Source organism: Lagopus leucura, unplaced genomic scaffold (assembly GCF_019238085.1).
Source record: "Lagopus leucura isolate 7727_CA_CO unplaced genomic scaffold, USGS_WTPT01 Super-Scaffold_100019, whole genome shotgun sequence".
In the NCBI taxonomy this organism is placed as follows: domain Eukaryota; kingdom Metazoa; phylum Chordata; class Aves; order Galliformes; family Phasianidae; genus Lagopus; species Lagopus leucura.
The window spans coordinates 10,541,621-10,565,242 of record NW_024962273.1 but is presented as its reverse complement, the minus strand read 5'-3'; the positions used below and the strand labels follow the sequence as shown (position 1 = coordinate 10,565,242).

The following is a 23,622-nucleotide window of genomic DNA, read 5'->3' as shown; positions in this document are numbered from 1 at the left end:
GGATCTCCTGGCCTGGATGGTGAATCTGCATTTAATGCTGGTGCTAAATAAGCTGTACTTATGTCCCACAGCCGGGAGCAGAGGGAAGAAGGGAAGACTCAGAATGGAGTTTGAGGTCTCTCCTCTCTGACCCTCCCCTTTCCCAGCAGTAATGGAGTAGGTGAGTCAGTGAGGAATCACAGAATCACTCATGTTGGAAAAGACCTTAAAGATCATCGAGTCCAACCACAGCCTAACCATACAACCCTAACTCTCACAACCCTCTGCTAAATCATGTTCCTGAGCAGGAACGCCAAGGAGAGGCAGAGCTCTGAAGACTGCAGAAGCTTGATGGCTCATAACAGAACTCTGAACCAACTCCTCCTTGGTACTGAACACACTGCAGCGTGTGCGGGCTGGGAGGGGAGGCAGTGAGTCAGTGCAGGAGCACCAGAGAGTCTGACTCAACAGCCAGCACAGCTGTTCTCTGAACCACTTTGGCCTGAAATGTGTTCCAGCGAGCGTTCTCTTGGATTGTCTTTGTGTTTGCTTACAGTTTTTTTCCTCCATCTTGACGTCATTTCTCTGCTGCTTCTTTGCTTCAGTAAAAAGGGCACTCAAACAGTTGATTAACTGTTATTTGTTAATAGCACTGCCTGTTCAATCCCTGCAGATCAATGAAAGTACTGACCTGAAACCATTCAGGAAATAGGGGTGAGCAGTGCCATAGCACAGGATGCAGCGGAGACTTCAGGGTGGTTGTTTAACCAGCTCTGTCTGCTGGAATTGATAAACTGTAGCCTGAGCCCAGCACCCTCTTTGAGCTGGCAGTCGTTGAAGGGCACATCATCACCTCCAGACTGCCCTTTTCTGGTGCCAGCACACGTCTTTGTGCAATGGACTGGATTAAGGAACCGCTCTAGCTGAAACAATCCTTTTCAGAGGTGCTTGCTCCAAGGCCGGTTCACTGCACAGCGCTGCACACCATGTGCCAGCACACAGGGGGAGGCTCCTTCCTCCATCCACCACCCTGTGGTGCCTGATTTAAGTGTTTGCTGAACTGCAGTGCTATCTGCTAAGTTGCCTGATGTTCTTGCAGTCATTAACTGCTTCCAGTGGTTAGGAACTGCTGAGGATTTTCTCTATGGGCAAACAACATGCCTTCCTTTACTGCAAAGCAGTGCCTTCAGTGCTGTAGAACCTCACTCCCCTTTTTCAGCCAGTAAAGTCATTACACACCAAGGCAATTAACAAGAGCAGAAAGTAAACATGGATGATTCCTGGCTCTGCTACTGACCTTGGCTGCTCATCAGCAGCCCATCCTCCCTCATCAAAGGACTGTCTGCTGTCTGCTGTTCGGTCATGTGGTGCAGCTCTGTACAAATGTAGAGGCTGTCCAGAGAGCTGGCTGCCTGTTCAGCTCAAGGGGTGTCACTGTCTGACTCTGAAAGGAACAGTCCTTTACGGCACAGCATCTCCTGTACGCTTGCTGTGGGCCAGGCGTAAATTACTGAAGATACGTATTTCCAGGCAGGTTTTTCTTCCTTTGTTCACTGCCACTTCTGGCTTGCTCCTGGCAGCCATCGCTGGGGCACTGCCCTGCCTGACAGTGGCTGTCCCAAACAAGCCCTTGCTTGAAAGAAGGGGGAGCATGCTCTCGTCTGAACGTTGGTTCAGCTGCACATTCACACTATGGGTATACAAACGTCCAAACTGCTTCTGTTGGGGAAAATGTAAGATCCTCAGCACATGTACTAAGAGGAAGCAAAACTGACATCCCAAAAAGATGCTTTGTCCATAAACCTTGAAAAGGTATCTGTGACATGATGCCAGAAGATGTGAATCCTTGTCCCCCTGAGGATGCTGGGGACAGAATGAGGTTCACCAGTTCCTGCAGCCTAAAAGACAGATCTTTCTCTAAAGCAGAAGTCTCTGCTTTCTAAAGCTGTTACTCTTTTCTCCTCAGGTTTGTTGTTCTTTTTTCCCCAGGCTTTCCCACCAGCATGCTTACTCCTGAAGTGGATTTTCTCTCCTTCTTTGGGTCCTGATCTCATGGGGAAATCTTAATCAAGCACTGTCTTTCTGGGCGCCTTTTGATCTCAAATGATGATACAGACTGACAATTTCTTCCCCCCCTTTTTTTTCCTGATACGTTACAAGTAAGATTCATACTAAATTCCTGCTAATGGTTCTTTATGAGTTGTGATGAATTAAGGGAGTAATCTAACTTTCTTCTTTTTTTTCCCCTTTATCCCAGAAGGATCTCTCTCCCTTGTGTCCTCCTTACACCAACGAGATCAGTTGGAAGGAGTCTTGAAAAGTAATCTTAGTTTTGTCAGTCATGAATTCTGAGAGGCATAAAAGTATTGTACAGCCTTAAGGAGGCCAGTTTGGAACAAATAATGACTTCCTTGGCTTGTAGCCTGCTCCCAAGTACCATGTGTTATGACAGCATGTTGTCAGGTTAATGGAAAAACACCCCACGGCTAATCTCTAGGGCTGCCCAGGAAGATGTGTGCATGTGATACTGAAAGACCTGCAGCTTCCCAGGAGAAAGACCATCCAGGTTCAGAAAGGTACTTGAGGATTATGGAAACTTACTGCCTTGTTAATGTGCTGGCACTGCTCACCCTTCCTGTGCAGGCTCACCCCACAGCAAGAGTGTTCGCATGGCTGAAGAGACCGCTCAGTGCTGTGCTCCCTTCAACACCTGTAATTTAAAAGCAGGCAAGCAGCTGAGCACACACTGGATACGTAAAAGATAACATTCAAAACACAGCTGTCTAGTGGGGCATGTTCCACAATCAGTCTGTCCCTAACCGTAGCAGATGTCCCAGACCCAAGAGCTTGTACTGTTCCCTTGTTTTAGGACAGGGCTCCAGCACCAAGTACAAGTTCTGTTTGTAACAACACAGGGCAATTATTTATGGGCTTTCTTTGGGGAGTGTGCCTGGTGCAGAGGAAATAGCCAGGCAGGCTGCTGCAAACACTGCCTATTTCCTATCATACTTAGAAGAACCCAGAACCTGAAAAACAGAATGATCATCCAGATGCAACATTGATAGTGAAAGTTAGACCTTTTCCATTTACTTACTGTTCCCTAATCTTTTGGAGCAGCCAAGGGGACCAGCGATAGCTTGATTTAAATACATGACTGCACCAACAGTTCACCTCTGGTTTTGAGTGTGAATTGGAGTGAACTGGAAAAACACTGGAAACTAATTGGCATCTCAGGACACAGCAGCAGCTCTCTGTGGCTGTGAAAGCCACTTGCCATTTGGATAATTATTACGCTTACTGCCCTTATGTCTTCTCTTAACACAACTGCCACGGGAGGTAATGAAGAGAAGGACGCTGCGTTGCTCTGATCGTGGAAGAGAGAATGAAGGCACAACAAGCTGTTGTTTTTTGCATGGTATGAGAATGAGGCTCAAAGGCGGTTCGACGAGGATCTGTCATGAGAGCATCGCAGAAGTCTTCATCCAGCAGCTGCTCTGCTTCTGTGTCAATTTATTTGAAAAACAAACAACAAATTAAAATAAATGCCTCATGCTATTCACTGGCTGCTCAGTGCATGTTTTGGGGAACAAACAATTTGTTGTCTAACAGCTAGAAATAGCTGGAGGGAATGCCAGCTCACTTGTGCGGCTGCCCTGACAGGCATTTTGCCAGCTATGGCTCACTGCAGCCTGCTGCCACCCTCATCTTGGATACATGTTTGCAGTGTCTCCAGAGGATGCAAATACTCCTATTTTCTCATGGACAAAACAAAGCGCTAAAGAAAAAATGCAGCCAGCAAGCATGTTTCACTGCTGGTGTCTTTTTCAGCACCCAGAGCAGAACAAGGAGCCCCAGCAGCTGCAGAGGAGAGACAAACCTGGATACACTGTGGAGGCCTACTTAAGGGTTGGGTCAGTGGGGACCTTACAGGGTCAGAGCCTACCCACCCTTGCACAGACAGCCCTGTCTGCCTTTGTCTGTGGGCTAGCTGATGCTGATCTCTGGAGAGATGCACAAATATGAAGTATCGTGTTGATGGCGAATAATGCTGACTGGCTTTGTCCTTACCCTGGGGATCTGAATGAACGTTTAAGGACTGTTCTCTGAGATTCACCAACCAAAATTCAAGCTCCTTTAATGTATCCTCTCGGGCTGTAACATGGCCTTTGTCGTGTTAGTCACAGCGTGACATTTTGCTGATGGTGTAATCGTAGGGCCACAGTCAGTGGTAATGTCAGGCTGAAAAGGTTAGGGCCTTTTTGCCTTTTACCATTGTTCCTCTTCAAGTAATTTCTCTGCCGAGGAACTGAGAGAGGCTGGACCTTACAGGGGAGCTTTGTGGTCCCAGTTTCAGCTCTCATTTCTCACGTACTGGGGCCTGACCTGCCCAGGCATAACGTTTTATGCCAGTTATCGTTTCTTAGGGCAGCAGGGCTGCACTGTTCTCCCAGTTTCATTAGGACTACCTCTGAGCTCTGTTCAGGAGACACAGGCAATCATTCACTCAAATGCCACTCACATCAAATGAAATGTCTACTCCAGAAAACCCAAATATTTCTTTTTAAAAATACCCACCTAAAGTCATTGAAACATAATTAATTATTAAAACCTTTTATGTTTTCTCTACAGGACGATGTAAAGTGTTCCTTTCAGTTAAATTTTGAAATACACTAGATTACATCATTTAAATAATTGCATTTTAAGTTCACTATTAGTGGTAGCAGAGCCATATTTACATACAGTTCTGAAATACTTGAGATGCACTGTAAATGTCTCAGTCTCTGAGTCCATTAAATACAGACTTCCATTGGGGGGATAACTGCTCTTCCAACGCTCTTTACATGTATTTGGGGTGCACACGGGAGAGAGCAAGAACCCCTTTTATCATCTGACCTTTTTCGTGTGCTGTGTGCATGCAGCTGGATCAGAGTAAATTGACTCCTACTTGACTTGGATTAAATATGAAAGACCTTTTAAAACAAGTACTGTGACTGAAGATACAATTGAAAAATGAAATACAGTCCTCAGGAGTAGCAGTGGAAAATATTTTCTCCGACTTTCCTCCTCTTCTGCATAATACTGCACCGAATGTTGACCCTGACTTTACCTATAATGAAATATAGTCAATGGTAGAAACCTCTCTCATATTATCAAGACTGGCTTTCAACAGAATTCATGCAAATGCAAGCATCATACGTCATTCTCCCACAGTGCAATATTAACAAGTTAAACTCATTATTTTCCTCCAGAGGTCTGCTCCTCAGCAGGCCCCTCTGTGTATGTACATCAGCCACAAACAGGCTCTGAGTCCTGAGGCTGGAGACCGGGATCAGGCTGTAACCTCAGTTCCGGCGCCGCTCAGTTAGTAGCTCATGCATCAGACTCCTTTCCATGTTGTCCATGAAGCAGAGCAAATTCAAGCCACCCAGGCTCTCAAGGGTCCTCGCATGTGGCTCTGGCCAAGCCCAGTGTCACTGCGTGCTGCCCACACTGGTCTCAGGGCCTGGTGTGAGGCGTGCTGATCATGATGTTGGGCAGCGCGTTCCGACGCTTCTTCCAGGAGCCCAACTCCCGCGAGTACCGCCGGATCTGCCGGAACCAGTGGTGAGTCCGTGCCCGGTCGCTGTCCCGGAACACAAACGCCTCCCTCCTGATTTCAATGAGTTCAAAAGTGTCGTCACAGTCAGGATCAGTGGAGACAATGCAATTACTCAGCCTCAAGGGCTCCCTGAGCAAATGGAACTTCCCATTATTTTTGTCCCTGATGAGTACCAGCACGGCATCCTTCACAGGCCCGGGCTCAGCTGACTCCAGGCTGGACTCAGACACACGTTTCATATTCACCAGGAGGAGAACCTGCATGTTCTGAAACTTCAGGGTCTTGCTGCCTTTCTTTACCCACTGGCCGTCAGGGGGCTGAGCCAGCTGCAGAGACCCCTCCATGACAAATCGTGTTTCCTCCCGCAGCCATCCCACAGTTTTGAGGGCAGTTTCCCTCATTTCAATGTTGATGACTTCCCTCTTCTTCTTGCTGTCTTGGCGAAAGGAGCGGAGGGTCCACGTGTTTCCTTCCTGCTTGGTTTTCATGTTGATGTGCTCCAGGTGGGACTCGATGCGGCTCTTGGCCTCCCGCAGGCTGCCGTGATCTGGGTGGTACTCAGTGGTGGCCTTGATGATTCTGCTGAGCAGCAGTGGGTACTTTGTGACCCTTTGCAAGGGGGCCATCAGAAAGGACCTCAAGTTCATCCGCCGCAGTGCTGTGTTGTCATTCTGGGACACGTTGAGGAATATTCTGCAGGGATTTAAGAAAAAGGAATGAAATGGTGGCTGTTTTGTCAGCAGATGCTGCAATCCGAAATGCAAAGGAGCAGCGAGATGCTGACAGCTGCTGAGTGCTGCTCTGGTTTTAGCAGCCTTGTGAGTTCTGTCTTTTCAAAAATTAAAAATGTCTGCAGCCACGCTCAGCTGCAGAACTACGACAAGAGGCCTGGTATGCTAGAATGTAATATCTTAGCAGTCATCTGTTAATCACTGTAAAACAGTGAGGGTGTGATCTTTCTCTGGTACACACTGACATTGGCCCAAGGCAGATACATCAGCTTATATCAGGTTACATAAATTTGTAGGTTCTTTCATCATTCGATTGCAAAGCTCTCTAAACAAGAATTTGGTACTGTCATCATTTTATAGCTGTTGCAGTGGACACAGAGAAATGACTCACCCCACAGGCTGGGGCTAGAAATGGGAAACATTCAAGTCATGCATACTTCACTCAGTGATTTTTCCCAGTGGAAATCCAAACCACTGGTGCTCTGGTGCAGGGACTGAGAATGTTCTTAGCTGGGTGTTGGTTAGCGAAAGCTAAGCTCTGTGGTCAGTGGGCAAACACTGGTACCACAAAATACCATACACAGACGGACACCAACAGGCTGCTTCACTGTGCCTACTGAGGACTGAACATATTCTGAAGCATAAAGTAAGCTCCTCACCCCAAGACATTGCAGTTTATCCCAAACGAACATTAGCATCAAAACTCTGATGTAGTTGAGCTGACAAAGGCTTTGCCCTCAGCCTGGTGCCCTCTTCTCACCTGAGCAACTCTTTCTCCTTTTCCAGAGCATTGAGCATGTTCACAGAGGAGGACTGCTGAAGACAGTAGGTCTGAAAGGCTGGCAACATGTTGACGAACTCTAGAAATATTTCGCCGATGCACACGGTCATCAGGTCATCGTCCCCCTGCAAGCATGCAATACAGCCCCTGCTGGGTTAGCTCAGGAGAAGCACAAGCACAGAGCCTGCATTCAGTCCTATCACTACAAACCTGCTGTAGGATCTGGTGAGCAAACAACTGGGCTCACCCTGTTGGAGGAAAGGCAGTCCCTGCATGTCGGAGAGCAAGTGGCACATGGGGAGGTGAAGGGAATCTGCTCTAACTGCTTGCTCTTCTACATGTAAAGAAATGTCTTCTCTGCCTTTGTGGGCTCAGCCAGCTCAACAGACCAGGGCCTAAAGGCCAGAGTCAGCCTTCTAGTCAGGAGGGCTTTAAGGGGCCTTCTTGCTGGCAGGTCTGCCATAAGACTAATGCAGCAGTGCATAAATTAACAGACAAAGTTTAGGCTCAAATGGGCAGGGAGGCATGTAACTCAGGGAACAGACATGGCCGTTAGCAACTTCCACATTTGTTCTGAGCAGCTGGGCTGGCTGGGAAGCAGGATCTCCATCAGTTGCACTCCTACTGGCTACTTTGATGCTTAATTGAAAAATAAATTTCATAGTAAATTGCTCTTTGATTTCCAGACTAATCAGAAATATAAGCATCTTGTGCCACATGCTTTTATCTTTGTCTAGGTGCATGCCGATATGCTCTGCAATTACTACTCATTTCAGCAGCAAGAGAGGGAGCAATTCTCTGCTGGCAGCTTTTTGATGCAGTACTGAGCTCTGACTGCAAAGGGCAACATGGAGGAGAAACAGGGAAATCCACAGCTCTGTAGAAGCCATTGTCTCGAGAAATTATGCACAGAGGACAACCGCAGTGCATATCTGACTTCAGTGTGCCAGGTGCGTGAGAGAGGCTGTCAGTTTCTGAGACACCTCGCTCAGTTTGATGTTTCAGAGAGGGAGAAGAAGGATGTGTTTCCTAGAGAACAAATGTCCTGGTGAAACTGACAAAGCAATGAGTGGGGCTTGGTTCCTCAAAGAAAGGATGGTGTGAAGCTGTTCAAGCTATCTGGCTTAAAGCTAACTATAGTAAAGGGGCAATTAGGTCCTTAATGGGATAAATGGCTGATGATCTGCTGGGCAGCCCGGTCTGGTAGTTGGCAACCCTGCACATAGCAGGGGGTTGAAACTCGATGATCATTGTGGTCCTTTTCAACCCAGGCCATTCTATGATTCTATGATTACCACAGCAGTGAGGCCAGCAGCTGTGATTTGGCAGAGATCTACTGCAATCACTGGTTTACAATTGAGGGAGCAACGGACTAGGGAGATGACCAGAACCCATGATCCTACCTCCCAATCCCCCTACTCCAGCTGTGCTGCCTCTCTAACACAAAACCTATTCCTGTCTGCCCAGTGCAGCACACAGGCATCATACCTGATCAAAGGCCTGATCGATCTCTTCCTGAAGTATTTCCAGGAAGCTTTCATTGAGATCAATGAGCTCCTGAATATTGCTGAAGATGCCAAGGAGCTGCTCCTGACTCAGCAGCCCAGCTGCCTGCATGGGGAGATAGAACTCCTCTTTGATGATGCGCAGGTCCTCCCCATAGCTGGCCTCCGTGTTGACGAACTCCAGCACAGATTCCTTGCGCTCCGTCCTGCGCTTGCGGCACTTCTCACAGAGGTCAGCCCGCCTCTGATTGCAGTTCTGCATATCTGTCTCTACTGGGAGGTCCCTTTCTCCACAGTCGGTACAGGGCCGGTGGGCTTCCCAGGCCTGCAGGGAGCTCAGTGTTTCGGATGCCCTGTTCCTCCACTTCCTGGCTGACATCTGGCTAATGCCACTGTCTGCCCTCTCCACCTCTGCAGACTTGGTCCGGGTGGCCTCACTGGGATCCAGGTCATCACGGACATCGTTCACACCCACGATGCCACTGTCGGTGCTTAGGCTGCTGATGTTGCTCCAGTGATGTCTGGAACGGAAGGAGCCACGTGGGGCACGGCGAGTCTCGTCAAAGCTGCTGCCATGACCAAGGTTGGCTTTTGCTACCACTGGACCTGAGAACAGACACAAATCATTACAGGCACTGTCAGCTGAACAGAGCTCACCTGGGGAACTCAAATTGGCACAGCCACCCTGGTGGGGAGATCTGATGAAAACAGGGCTGTTGGCTGTCTACCCTCCTGTTGTGCTGCTGGAAAGTTAGGGAGTGGGGATCAGAAGTAATTGGCTCCCAGGTGAAGCCTGTCTTCCCTGCACTGCCTCTACCTGTGAACTTGTTTGGCCTCTCTCTCCCGTGCCATCTGCCAGACAGGGACAGAGACACAGCAGGATAGATCCTGATTTCTTGCATATGAAGGTTAAATCTGGAATGCTTCCCTCCCCCAGGTCAGTAGAGTTGCACCGTATTTACACTAGAATAGCAGGTCTGAGCATCTGGCCCACCACAGAGTGCAGACTGTGCGTACCGTAGTCTCGCTCCTGCCGGCGTTTCTGTGCATGCTGCCGTGCTGCCGCTGCAATCTTCAGCTCCAGCTGCTTCCTCTTCACTGAGTCTGTTGGCATGGGGTCACTGAAATGCGGCCGCAGCCTGCACTCCCTCTGGGCCTTGGCACCATCCGTGCTCTCATGGACGATGTCAGAGCTGGATCGGCGGCAGCTGGGACTGGAGGTCTGCAAGAAAGGCAAGCGGGGTTGGAGCAAGGCAGCGGTCAAAGCAATGCCTGGTTTGCAGCCACTGGATTTCAGATGCCAAAGGAGGAAAAAGGCAATTCATTAGCAGTGTGGTTTGAAATGCAGCTCTTCAACACAATCAGTTTGGGATGTTCTGTGATTGTATAATCACAAAACCCAGGTCCCTCTGTCTTGCTTGGTTCCAACAGCAAGAACTCCTCTCCCCTGTGGCTCTGTAGCTGTCAGTACAGTGGCTCAGTGGTGGCTGGGCCACAGCTGTCGAATAAGCATGGAGAAGTGAACAACATAGCCCTGGCTAAGGCTCTAAAAGTGGCAACTGCACCAGTCCTCCAGGGATCTAACTTTGCTTCCCTCTGATCTGTGAATATTTCAGAGCTGCTGGCCCAGGCCTTTAAGCCTCACCTACATTAATGGATTGACAAATGGGGACAAGAGAAGGACCTGGCTGATCTCCCGGGCAGTGCAGCAATGAAGGGGTGGCGGCATGGTGAAAGCCACAGGGGGATTATTGCTGAGCTCCCTTCAGAGGCAGATAGGCAAGGGCATACAGCTGGCTCCCATTTCCTTAAGTGTAATAAAATAGGCACTAGAAGTCCTTCTGATAAATCGATCATGGGAGTTGATGTGATCTCAGATGCCAAGCTGCCCAGCTTCTGCAACAAAGAGATCTTTCAGCACTTCTGACAAGAAAAAGTCCAAAACAAACATACAAAATGAGAGGTGAATTCCTCTGCCTTACATTCCCTGCAGGTTGAGTATCACTCGATTTCTCATTGCTTGTCTTATCCTCCCAGCTCTCTGTTGCCATGGACATTGCTGAGGCTTGCTGGCTGTCCTCTGGAGGTGGGCGATCGTTTTCCTTCAGATCACACTGTCCCTCAGAGGGGGATTTGGCAGCAGTCTCAGCATTGCAGCTGCAGGGAAAGAAGCAAATTCTGATGAACATCACGTCTGCAACTTACCTGCCATTCCTGACCCAGATGAGACTGAGCAGAAAGCCACAGTCTGATCAGCCCAGCCACAACAGTTCATGGAAAGTTCAGGCAGGAATCTAGTCTTGTTGGCATAGATTTCTGTGTCTGTGTTTCAGGGGCTCTAAATACAGCTCTGTTATAGCAGTGCAAATGGGTAATTGCACTCATACCAGCATCAGCCTGGGATATCAAGTCTCAGGTGTTCACAGCACTATTTTGTGTTCATAAAGCATGAGGTTTACCCACTGGGACCAGAAAAACCTCCTTCTAAGTACGCTATATCCATTTTTCCAGCTATTTAAAAAGATGCTGTCAACAGAGAAGCTGTAGTGCTCACGTGGAAGAAAATCAACTGCAAGAAGTCGCAATACTTTGAAGAGATTAAAGGATTAAAGGAGCTCTCCCTCTGTTCTTCATCTCATATGATCCCAAACTCACAGAAACCACTGGAAAGATTCCCTCTGCTTTCAGGGAGCTCGTGATCAGCACCTTCGGTGCACTGAAGAGCCCTGAAATAACCTGCAGCCTGCGAGTCTCACTTGGCAATTCTGGGGTGCTCTTAGTCACAGCTGTCTGCTGGTAACAAGGGCCTGGCCTGGCTGATACAGGCAGCCTGTTCCAACCCCACGCTCCTCTCCCTGTAGATAACACCCCTCCATACAGACATAGCCTGGTGCAAAACCACTGACTTGACACAGTAGTTGACAGGCTGCAGTTTGTGACACAATCTGTAACCTTTTTTTTTTTTAACAGGCTCTAAGACACTTTTCTTGCATGCATAATGAAGCCTGCTTGGAATAATTTTTTTTTTTTTTTTTCATTTTGGGGTTACTTAGGGCTTGGATTCTGTTAAGAAGGGTTGTCAGGACAGAATATGGATGTTTGTGCATAGTGGAAGCCAGTGTCTGGAAATATTTAAGGTTATGAACGTACTTTATGCTTAACAAACATCTTCTATGATAAAATCTGCTTCTTTTTAAATGCTTCACTTGTGAACTGATGCTGGTAGGTCATACTGCTAATGCACAATTCCAACATTGCCAGCTACAAGCAAACACATGAGACAGATGGGCATTTTCTTTACGATGAATGACAGTTGGCTCTGACAACAAACCATCAGCCAATACTGAAATCACTGAAGAGGGAACAAATCTCCCAGAACACAAACTGGCTCTTGTTGTCAAGCCAAAAAAGTTGGCCTGCAACTTTGCAGTTGATGCTTGTTCATCTTCCTCCATCAGTGCTTCCAGCTCCCAGCTGACACCACCAGATTTACCAAATTAAAAAGAGTTGAGCTGTGGGTGTGCAGCAGTGGCACAGTGTAACAGCAGACTCCTGGCTTTTGCTTTTGCTGCGCTAATGCCCTGCTCTGTGGATTTGGAAGTGCCATTTCGGCCTTCCTGGCCTGTAGGAAGGAGAGGCCAAAACCCACACTGCCCTGGAGCAGTCTGTGTATCTGTGTTAGAACACTACAGGCACACAGTAGTGCTGTGGTCCCCTGGTACTGGCCTGGTCCTGTCTCTTTCCTCTCTCCTGTCCCCAGCCATGTGGCAGTATCACTCCTTCAGCACTGTATGTGGCCATGATCTGGATTCTAGAATAATTCTTTGAAACCACCTGCGTTTGAAATATATCCTACCTCATATTCCCATCTCGATGATATTTCACTGATTTGGGTAAAATACCAAGAGCTGAGCAGGGCACACCTGAAGGAGGGATGTCAGAGGTTGGGGGCATAAGAAACTCTTGATGAGGATCTGCCACAGCCAAAAAACAAGTTTCCAAAACTTGTTCCTGCTCAGAATAGCTATATATACAAAAGGAAAAGAGTAGGCTGAGGCACACAGAGGCAACGGGGTGTATCCAAGCTTAGTAGCAAAACTGGAATATTATCTTCTCTTGATCATGACACCTTCAACCATATACACTGCGCTCTCAGGAAGAAGAGCTTTCCTTGGTAATTTTTACAGCAGTTTGGTGAGCTGCAGCCCAAGCTAGATGTTGGTTCTTTCCTATCCCTGCTCTCAGCCTTCCTGTCCCTTCCCTGTATGTTTCCTCCTGCAGCTGTACCTCCCCAGCTGGACCATCACTGCTGCCAGCTTTCCTCTTTACAGACTGCAATAATCTCTGCTGATTCACGCCGTAAGACTGAGCTGAGCATGCTGCTTTTTCACACCACTCACATCACTTAGACAGTGGTGTAAACTGAGTTTAGAGAATCCTTTCTTTTACACCTCTGGGATTATTCATCTTCTCATTTTTTCCTCCTTTCACGATGTTCTCCCAACACCTTACCATGCTCCCTGTGTACTGTTTCTTCCTTGTGTTCTGCCCTCCTAAGAGAGGGAGGGAGCTCAGCCAGGTGCAGCTAACCAATGGCTGTAAGCACAACGGAGTGGCTCATGAGGATCTAGCTGCCAGGGCTCTGAAATTGGCATTCTGAAACTTTTTTGCCTCCTGTCCCTTGCAATAGCATAAGAATAGTTGTATACACGTTGTACTGAACCCTCTGGGCTCTCTGGCATGTTTCCTTTTTGCACATCCTTATTCCAAGGTTCAGAAAGTGGACAATCTATAGAAATGCCTACAGAATTTCTGCCTAGATCTCAACACCTCCTCCCATCTAGGACTACAACCTAAGTCAAAGGCATCCAGTGACCCAGGAAAGGATGAAAGCTGCTACAATTCCTAAGTTGAAAATCAAACATTCTCTGCTAAAACATTCAGCCAATTAAATGAGTCTTTAACAAAAATGTATAAATTAACAGGAACTTACTTACCAGACACTTACCAGACAAAGCTGATCTGCAAAACTGTAGCACTTACACAAAACCATTAGAAAGAGAAAAGAATTTCAGCTGTCTTATTCTGTAACGTTCCATCACAACATCTATGTCAAAGGCTTGCTGAGCCCTATATCTGAAAATGGGACCAAATCCCCAGCTTTCAGCATCTTTCATGTAAGACTTAGGAAAAAATGTAGCCCAATCATCACAATATAGGACACAAAGGACAAGAAGTCTCCTACCTCTGCAGTGAGAATCAGCTTAGGTTATAAACGAATATTCAGCTCTTTAAGTCTCAGGTAAAAATGATGGAAAATGGAGACTTTTCCAGCCAAAGGAAACTAGTGTTTCCCACTAAACACTACCTTGGCAATGCCAACAGATGAGTTCCCTCCTGCTATCCTGAACAAATAACAGCCTTTACCACTAACTGTTGTTACTATCTAAAATGAACAGGCCAGAGTTGTTCACTGATATGAAACAATCTTTCTAATACTGCCATTCACATTTTCAGATGAATTCCCATTCTGGTGATTACAAAATCATATCATGTATTTTAACAAACCCAACTAGGGAGACCGAATACATTCACAGAGACAAAGGCTACCAGGATATTAAAAGCACAGAAACTGCACTGAAATCATAAGAGCCCTGAGCAGAAAGTATTTGGAAGCAGAGAGGCCACGTGCACTACCCAGTTCCTGTATACCTTGCTATGCATGCACCTGAGGCTCTGGATACTTAGTCAACCTTTGATCTGCCCAGACAGCTGTTCTTATGCTGTTACTCATAGCTTGTGCCGTTCTGTGTATTTCATTTCACATCGAAGATAAAAATAGCCTACTCAATGAAAATGGTTGCACACCACAGCTTTTTTTGGTCTATTTCCTCATCAGGCTTTCATACTCCAGCACAAAGGCTAAGCTGGACAGCTGAAGGAAGCTTTGGATTACAGAGTTGCCAAAGTATCTCTGCTCATCACTCTTGGTTCTGTTTACAGGAGCAGCTACAGCTCCATAGAGGCTATTTCAGATGACTCTCATTCCTGCGCAGAAGTCACCGTCATCTCTAATACTGAAGAGTCCAGTCTCAGAGCTCTAGCATTCCACAGATACGAAGCCAGTGTTCAAGGCTGATGCCCAGGCATTTCAACACTGTGTCTGCAGATGCTGGAAGCAGCCAGGAAGCCAGTCAAATGTAATTCTTGGCAAAGCCAGTCCAGAAGCCAGACTTATGAAACAAGCCACTCCACCAGCACTCCTTCTCTTCCCACCAGCCTGCGCTCACAGTGACATTGCCTGGTGTTCCTAACTTCCAGAACTTTGCTGATTCCTGCTGTGCCACTTGCCTGCACGGGAAAATTTCCATTTCTCTGGGAGGAAGGAAGGTAGCAGGATTGCAGCATCCAAAACCAGGACAGAGAAAGCAGTTCTTGTGAGCATCTTACCCAGAGAGAGGAATAAACTGAGAAGGAGGAAGGTTTTACACAATTATTTTGCTCACAGTGCTGGTGTTGGCAGAGGGACAGTAGGTACTTTCACTTGCTGGCTCTGCTGATCTCTGGAGGGTTGTAAAAGACTCACAGAAGTCATCCTACTCTCAGTTGTTTGCCAGTTCACTACACAAAGACAGTAAGTGAAAGCCCTTTTTGTTGCACATCACACTACCTGAATTAATGTTCTGCAATGACAGGACAGACTTTATATCTTTTTTTCCAAAGGGATTGTGTGAATGTTTTTTTCCTCTCTCTGTTGTTTTATACTTTTAACAAATATTTCAGGGAAGGGAAAAAAAAAAAAAAAAAGGCCCGTCAATGATTTACTACAGAAATAAAATGAGTGGGAAATTGAGCACCAAAACTACTAATAACTGCCTGGACAGGATTAAGGGACTAAGGTGCACAAAATGAATTCTTTTTTATTCTTACCCCCAAACAAAGATGGATTTTAAGCTCAGTGGCTTAAAGATGCATCAACACACTGCAGAGACCTCAAGACAAAAGTCTTTGTCAACAGCATATTTATGCTACAGGAGTTAAATGCACATATCAGGAGAGAGACCAGATAGCTAACAAAGGAACTACTTTCAGGTGACACCACAGAGCATGTTACCTTTTCTTAATAAGTTCCAGGGCTGAACCTATGAATTCATCCTTCATTTTTTGTAGCTTAGCTCCATAGCTTGACAAGTCTGCGCCTTCTAACAGCAGCGATGGACAGCAAGAGGACTGGGCTTCAGAAGCCAGTGACTGCCCTGCAAGGTGGAGGACATCATTTAATTGTCTTGTCTCTCCTTTCTGCTGCTCACCACTGAAGATCTCCTGCCCAGCTCTGCGTATTGCTACTGCCTGCAAAGGTGATCGTGGAATAGGGCTAGAGCAAATGGGGACTGGGGATATATCCAGGCTGGAGATCTGGACAGTTCTGTCCTTAACTTCAGAGCTGCTTAGCCTGAAACCATCCCACGTGAGTGGATATTGCGAAAACCCAGCAGAGGTGTGGTTTTCTTGGAACACATCGTCATCATCCTCTGCTGTGATGGCAGCTTCATTCACAGCTTTGGTTCCCAAACCTTCTGGACAGATGTTCCTATTGCTCTTCTCATCCAAGAGCTGGTTTGTAAGCAGCCCCTCACTCAAGCACTTTGCTGTCTCACTGCTGCCAGCAGATGAATTTGCCTCCTTACTTATCATTTGCTTGAATTCCTCAAAGGTGGGTATGTACAGCCTCCCTTTGCAGTGGTTTTTCCTGCTCTGCCCCAGTGTTTCTTTGACATCTATTTCCCCACTGAGTCGTTCCAGGGATTCTGCTGTTCTGGATTTCTCCACCTCATGGCTTTCCTCAGCATGCTGGAAGGGCAAGCTAGGGGAGCTATTCTGCCTGTGGAGCCGAAGCCTCCTCTGAGCCTCCTGTTTGATGTCTTCTGGACTGATGATCCTGTGTGCGACACAGAGTCTCTGTCTCCCTGTGAGGCCACGTCTTAGGGCAGCATGTTCCACCAAAACTGTGCAGCAGCTGACAGCACAACCGTTCTTGTACTGCTGGCACATCTGGCATTCAGAAAACTCCTGTGCTGCCAGGTCAGTCAGGACTGCCTGTGGACGCACTGGCTTGCTGGGCTCTGCCACTTTACTGCTGTGCAGCCTCAGCTTCTCCTTCAGCTCTTTTTTGGCATCCTCGCGTAGGGCTCTGTCCTCTGCAGAAGGGAAGAGCCACTGAGGCACTTTGACATAGGGAGGGAGGAGCACATTCTGTGCTGACTGTGATGTCTGTTTAGGACGGATAGAAAGATTTCTCAAGGAGTCCAACGTGCTCCGTACAGGGGCCACATCCACACAGCCTTCTGACCACTGACGGGTGCCTCTATAGCGAAAGATGATCTCGTTATCCAGGCTCCGGCAGTGAGAATACAGCCCAGAGTCAGCTACTGTTGCCCAGTGAAGGTTCTCCACGCTCCGATACATCCGCTTCTCCACAGGATTGGCCAAAAGCGCCTTGCCTGTGTGGCGAGAGTGTAGAGTGTGGAAGTCCCCAGAAAAAATATGAGTGTCTAAGTTCTTTAGTGGATGCATGCTGCTAACTGAAAACTCCTTTAAGCCATGTTGCGCACAGAGCTGATTATTTTGGCAGCTCAAGATCACCCGGCAGTGTTCCTGTCTCTCATCAACATTGATGTATGTCATAGCAAATGCACATGGAGGCTCTAATACAGTGGCTTCTAAGGGGAGAAGAGGGAGCTGTGTTGTCTCTTAGATGGCAGTCAATGTCCACAGACAGCAAAGTGTGCTGCTGGGTACTCACATAAGTGGACTCTCACATGGGTTGAGTTGCCATGCGCAGAAGACCTGTGAATGGAAGGAAAGATGAGTTACTGAAGCAGCCCGGTGATGGCTCGCAGGATGCAATAGCAGGCCTGCTTCTAGGGAATGCAGAAGCTGAACACCAACAGCTTGGGTTGAAATAGCAGCATAACTAGGTGATGAACTGCAGGGCTTGGGGCAGGGAATTTTTTTCACCTCTAGCCAAGCCAGCAGAGACCTTACACTACCTGTTTTAATTTTGGAGAAGTTTATGCTACCCTCAGCAGCTCCCTCACAAAAACACTACTCATCTCTAGTGAGGAATACTTAGAAGTGCTTGTTGCAGTCCTAGCTTACTTGCACAGTAGCGCTAAGGAGGTGGAAGATTTACAAGGGAGCACAAGTTCGTTTTCTCAAATGGGTTGCAGACAAAAATGTGAGAGCTGAGCAAGAGGGAAGGGGTGGGAAAGGATGGCATAATGGTGTGGTTTGCAGGAAGGCCCAGGCAGCAAGGTGGAAGAAGAAGGCTCAGTGGTGGTGACTTGATTTACCCTTCACAGGTTAATGACTGTTAAGCAAGTCTTTCCAAAGCCTTTCTAGTGCAGAGATAGAGGTGCCTCACAAATGTACCCTCTGGAACACTCAGCAGCAGGCCTGAATGATCATCCCAAGTTACAGCTCAAAAAGAGAAATTGTGGTTTTCAAGATTGTTCCTATGTCCTGTGTTCAGCATCGTATGCTCGGGAAACATAACTGATTAAATCACATGAGCAATACAAAAAAATGAAAACTTAAAATTTCAGTTACAGGCAGCAGGATGTAGCCTGAGATCTAAGTCATCCTTGGAAATGGAAGGAGCGATCTAAATCAGACCCACCCATTCCCTCCATTGGCAACCGGAGGCAAAGGGAATGAGAGGGTAAGGGCAACTAATGGAGAAACATCTAATTTCTCTTAAGGATTTGGATTTCATGGACTTGACAGCAGTCACATAAGACATCAGTGTCTGCTTGAGACCCACCCGTTCCCTCCCAGAGGCAGAGGGAATGAGAGGGTAAGGGTCATACATAAAGAAAAATAAGATTAAGCAGGGGATATGAGCTTAGCTTGAGATTCATAGGGGCATCATAGAGCTGGGATGGTGGGGCAATAGTCTCTAGTAACAAGCTAAGCAAGAAGCTACCAGCTAGAATACCCAGAAAGAGGCCTTCTGCTAAAGCAAGATAGGATCATATAAGCTACATCCCAGGCTGCTTGCCTGTCATGAGGCTGGATTCTCTGCGCACTGCCAACTACTAGAGCAGCACAGACACCTTGATCAGACGGGGAAAGTACAGACTCATTACTCCCTGAAGACTAAATCACCTGAGGCAGTTTATTGCCTGGAAGTCAATCTTACTAACCCTAGCAACTTAATTCATGTCTTGATTGAGAGTGGTTCAAACTGACATACTTTCCCCTTGTTTATAAAACTATCTCTAACATCATCCCAGAGAAGGAAGACAAAGTTGCTCCCGTGGATCACTGTGAAATGAAGAATATTATTACAGTCCTTCATAACTACTAAAAATAAAAATTAAAACTAGCTCTTAAGGTGTGGCTGTTCCCCAAGATGTCAAAGGCACTTCTCACCCAGTCTTCTCATGGTGGGGCTGGAGTTCCCCCTTCTTCACGGCTCTGGAGGAGCCCACAGGTGACAGCAGAGAAACGTGATCAGGACTTTCTGTGATCATAGGTTATAACATGATCTGTTAAGAAAGAGAGAATGAGATGACATGAGAGCCAGTCGCTGTGTAGGGGCTCCTGTGAGATGGTGTTAAGTGCTTTCTGCACTCTGCTTTCAGATTGAGTCAAAAGAGAAAACAATCCTTGCTGCAGTGAGAGCTGAAAATAAAGCAGTCTTTGCCCATGGAAGTGAGCTCCATACAGTTAAGGCTGAAGAGAAACTACAGCCTACATGAGACGGCTACCCAGGCTGCACACACCCTGTGCAAAGTGAGTCAGTGAAGAAAAAAGACAAGAGAGAAAGCAGTCAGGAGAAGAAAGAAGAAGCAAGGCAGGCAGCTCTGGACAACTGCTGAGGTGGTGGCACAGACCACACAGGGGTGCCTGTGTCCTGTGAGCTGGCCTCTGTGTGACAGAGCGGTGACAGGAGAGGGCACCCCTTCACCCTGAAGGACAGTAGAGCCCAGTTTCATCAGGGTGCCTGCTGCTGCTTCATCAGGGCTGGATTTTCCAGACGGAGATGTGCGTGGGGTGGCAAAAGTTGCTTCTGAGGAAGAAGCAGCCAGGAGAAGCTGGTGCTGGCAGAAAGGCAGGCAGAACAGTGACAGAGGCAGAGCAGAGAGGAGGACCAGAGGCAGAGATAGAGGTGTGCTGGAGGCAGCAGGAGATAGAGACTGCTCAGAGGAGGCTGTGTGGAGGTTGCTGACGTGTAGGTAGGTGCCAAAAATAACAGGATTGAGTGGAGAAAGGGATGTTTTGTTTCTAAATTGCAAGCAAAAATCTCCATAAAACACCAAGAACAACTGGGGCAGCAACCACAAAACACTTTTCTCTCCTTCCCCTATTCTTTGTGCTCCCTGACTCAGGGCACAGAGCATTACAGTTTCAGCTCAAATACTGGAGTGTGTCAGGTCAGAGACACTGCTATAACATAAACCACACGTCCACGTAGTCAGCTCTAAAATAACTTTACCACAAGCACATCCCAGGCTGTCTGCTGTAGGATAGAGGGAGATGGAGACAGAATAAACCATCTGAGTTCATATGCTTACGCCTGATAAGTCAAAGGTGACCTTTCAACACATTCTTGCAGGCTGTACGTATAGAATATTCAGCTGCAGTCTGACATTGAAGAAACATTGCGAACTACAGCAAAATGAAGGAATTTGTCCCCTGGCCCATACAGAGCTATAGATATGCACTGCAGGTGACCCCAGGTGTAGAAACCAGTGAGTGTCACTAAGTGTGAGGCAAGGAAGGAAGTAAATGCTGATCTCTCACACAGCGTTCCAGTTCTGGGTCCTAACTCATCCTATCCTAAAGGTACACAGCAGTTCCAAAGCACCATTTTCTTCTAGTCAAACCAAGCAGTAACCTGGCAGCTCTTTGTTACTCCCCAACATACCTGAGCACTATGGGTTGATGCTGTCCTCTCCTACCCCAAAGCCTTTCAAGTCAAGCAATCCTCGAGTCCAGTGGAAAAAAACAAATAGCAAAAGAGAGCTTAGTGTTGACTGCTGCTGCAGGAATGGCACATCACTGCTGTTTGATCACACTGCCTGTTCCCTGGCTCAGCTCCTGGCTGTCATAAGCCTCACGCCTTAAGTAAGCGTAAGACTAAAGCCATCGCGTGCTCAGCTTATTTTCTACCATGTGACTGTGTTCAACTTCTCCCCCACTACTCTGATAAATGCCTGCTTGGAGACTTGCCACTCACCTTCATTTTCTTGCAAAATCCTCACAGAGAACTTACTTCTTGAGGATTAGAGCTTGAAGGATAAATCATTCCTTCCCATAGCACACAAGAGCCGTTCTGCTTGGCTGACCTTCCCAGCAAAGAACCAGGAAAATGTCAGGAGGATGAAGCAGGCAGGGACGAGGATAAGCTGTTCAGTGCTGGTGAAAAGCACTGTGGGGAGGATGGGTCACATCCAAGGTCTCCAGGGACATCAGCACAGGGGACCAGAGAGCCTCACAATGCCTCAGAAAAGGAGGACACGGAGTCCAGCAGGGCTGAGCAGGTTTGCCAGTGCTGCCTCACAGGGTTTGCTGCTCTGAGATATGCCTGACAGGCTTGTCAAACTGGGCAGCTTGTCCCACGCAATGGAGAACAGTAACTTGCTATTGCCAGGTGTCTCCTGCCTTCATCAGAGAGATTCAGCAAGTCTGGTACATTTTCCACTCTCCACATTTGCAACACTTTAGTCCCAAACAGATTAATTTATGAGTCATGCTCATCACACCAAAATCCTGTTTCCACAGGAGGGGAGTAACTGAAGCCATCTCATTCAAGCTTGAAATAAGTGATTAAATAAGCCTTCAGGTCTTATCCTAATTTCTCTGACATAGGTTTTGCAAACTGCACCACCAAAGCACAGTCTCCCTTTTGTTTCAGAAATCCAACCAGCTGGAGGGAAGCAAAAGGCACATTTCAAAGAGTTATACACAGGATTTTAACAAGGTACAATGCTGCTGTGAATTTTGTGCTCTAATACAGCAAACCCAATGGACACAGCACGATCTCTCTCCTGCCCTGACAGGCACATCACTTCGGCTGCTTCGCAGTACACCAGCAGTCTCAAGGGAAGGAATGCCGTAAGCATCTACTTTTTCAAGCTAAAGGTCAACAAGAAAAATAAAGGTGCTGTGACTGCTTTCTTAGATGTTCAGTTAACCAGAGCTGTGCTGCAGGAACTAGTGGATGCAGTACAACAATTAGACAACTGCAGTTCTTTTTCTTTTCTCTCTTCTAATGGCTGAAGCAGCAACCAGCCTTCCAGTGTGTCTGTTAATTGTAGCTGCAAAGGTACAACCACAGCAATTATCTAAATGGGTTCAGTTTCCTGGGTTTCTTTCCTTTCCTAGGGTAAGCAACGGAGTACGACTTTCCCTGAGTTTAGAGTTTCATCACAGCTTTCATTGTTTGCTCCGTGACACAAATGAGGATCGCTAACAAGAGGAAAAATCTGCCATCTAGTTTCAAAACTAGAGAACATAGAGAAAATCTTTCCCCATCCTCTTCCCCCATCCTACTGCATTCAACACAAGTTTACACAGCCCATTGGTGGTCACTGCTTAACTCAGGTCACTTTAAAGCATCTCCACCATTGCCACTGTTTCCAGAAAAAGAACCAGTCTTGGCCAAGGTCATGACTGGCTGACAGCAGCCAAAGGTATACGGTTAGCATCCAGGTGTTCTAGAGAAAAACAATTCCTCTCTATAATCTGCTGTACATCATAGGAACATACAGCTATAGCACATAACTTCCACACGGAGAATGTAGGAATTACTATAACTTTATGTGAACTCCTCTTTTGGTCAGATTAGCTACTAAATATTCTGAAAGTAGTGGAAAAACTGATCACAAAATTGTAAGGAATCACTTGAAGGTCTTAAGCATTCTTGGCTTCCTTTCTGTGGAATTTTTTAAGCTGTTTGGAAAATTTGCTTGATTGACATGAAAGGTTTCACCTGAGGGGTCCTACTGTTCCACACATCTGTGCACTTGGCAGCAGTGCCCTTGCTGAATTTTTCTGCTGCTCTTTAAGTCTGAGCAGCTTCTTCTTTATGACACAGAGTAGTTTTCTCCTTGTGTTCCTCTTTCAGAAAGTCTGTGATGACAGGATACTTCCAGACTGCCTCTAAGGAAAGGCCAGCTCACTGATTTCAGTAGTGTAATTTCAAGGTGACCTGAGCTCCTAGTTGTTTTACTTTGGGAAGGAATACCTTGCTTTGTTTCACCAATGCACCACTCTGTCTCTTGGAGATATCACTCCAGCAGTCCTCCTGACAATATAGCAGAAGGATTGCACAGATTAGCACTCCCCTTGTAGCAAAAGAAGGCTGAGTACATCATTTTTTGTAGTAAAGGCTCTTGCAGACACAATCGTGACATCTCGAGTCCCAGCTGAAGTAACGTGGCAGCAAGTGCTGTGAGGCACCCTAGGAGACAGCATCACACAGCACCTGCCAAGCTTTCAGTGGGTCAGCACTCTGAACTCCACTGGATGACTCCTGAGGAGGAGAAAGAAAGTCCTATCTGCAATGAAACCCATTCCCAGGACAGATCACGCACAGCACCTGTTGCCCTACAGGGTGCATATGAACAACAGATTCTGCACTTCATGGAACACCATTAGCCACTCCACTGCCCTCCTCAGCTGGAGGAAGAGTCCATGAGGTTTACAATCAGGCAGAGCCAAAGCTCAGCTTGACTCAGCTGACATCTGGGACCCACATCAACTTCCCAGCCCTGTCTACACACCATGAACCAAGCAGTCCCATGCCTTTGGTCACACAGAGATCTTGTCCACCATCCATCCTGGTGCTGAACAGCACACAGCAAGCACCATTAGCCTGAACTGAGTGCAGCCTCCAACCCTGCTCCCTGTCTGGCTCCAAGATCCCCACATCAGTTGCACATGCTTCTTGGAGGTAAACCTGAATCGGGAACAGCCATCCAGCCCCCACCAGTTCTGGGAAGCACAAAGCTAGACAGG

The 23,622-nt window shown here is 47.2% G+C and overlaps 1 protein-coding gene across 1 annotated transcript; it reads right to left on the bottom strand.

The window, feature by feature from the left end:
* Positions 1–4,886: 4,886 nt before the first annotated feature.
* Positions 4,887–19,066, bottom strand: LOC122183630. The gene is made up of 7 exons (XM_042877838.1): positions 19,030–19,066; positions 15,710–17,442; positions 10,578–10,752; positions 9,613–9,817; positions 8,579–9,201; positions 7,070–7,215; positions 4,887–6,271 (listed from the first exon to the last, which is right to left on the bottom strand). The coding sequence occupies exons 2-7, from the start codon at positions 17,278–17,280 to the stop codon at positions 5,476–5,478; spliced, it is 3,516 nt and encodes a 1,171-aa protein (XP_042733772.1). The 5' UTR covers positions 17,281–17,442; positions 19,030–19,066; the 3' UTR covers positions 4,887–5,475.
* Positions 19,067–23,622: the final 4,556 nt, after the last annotated feature.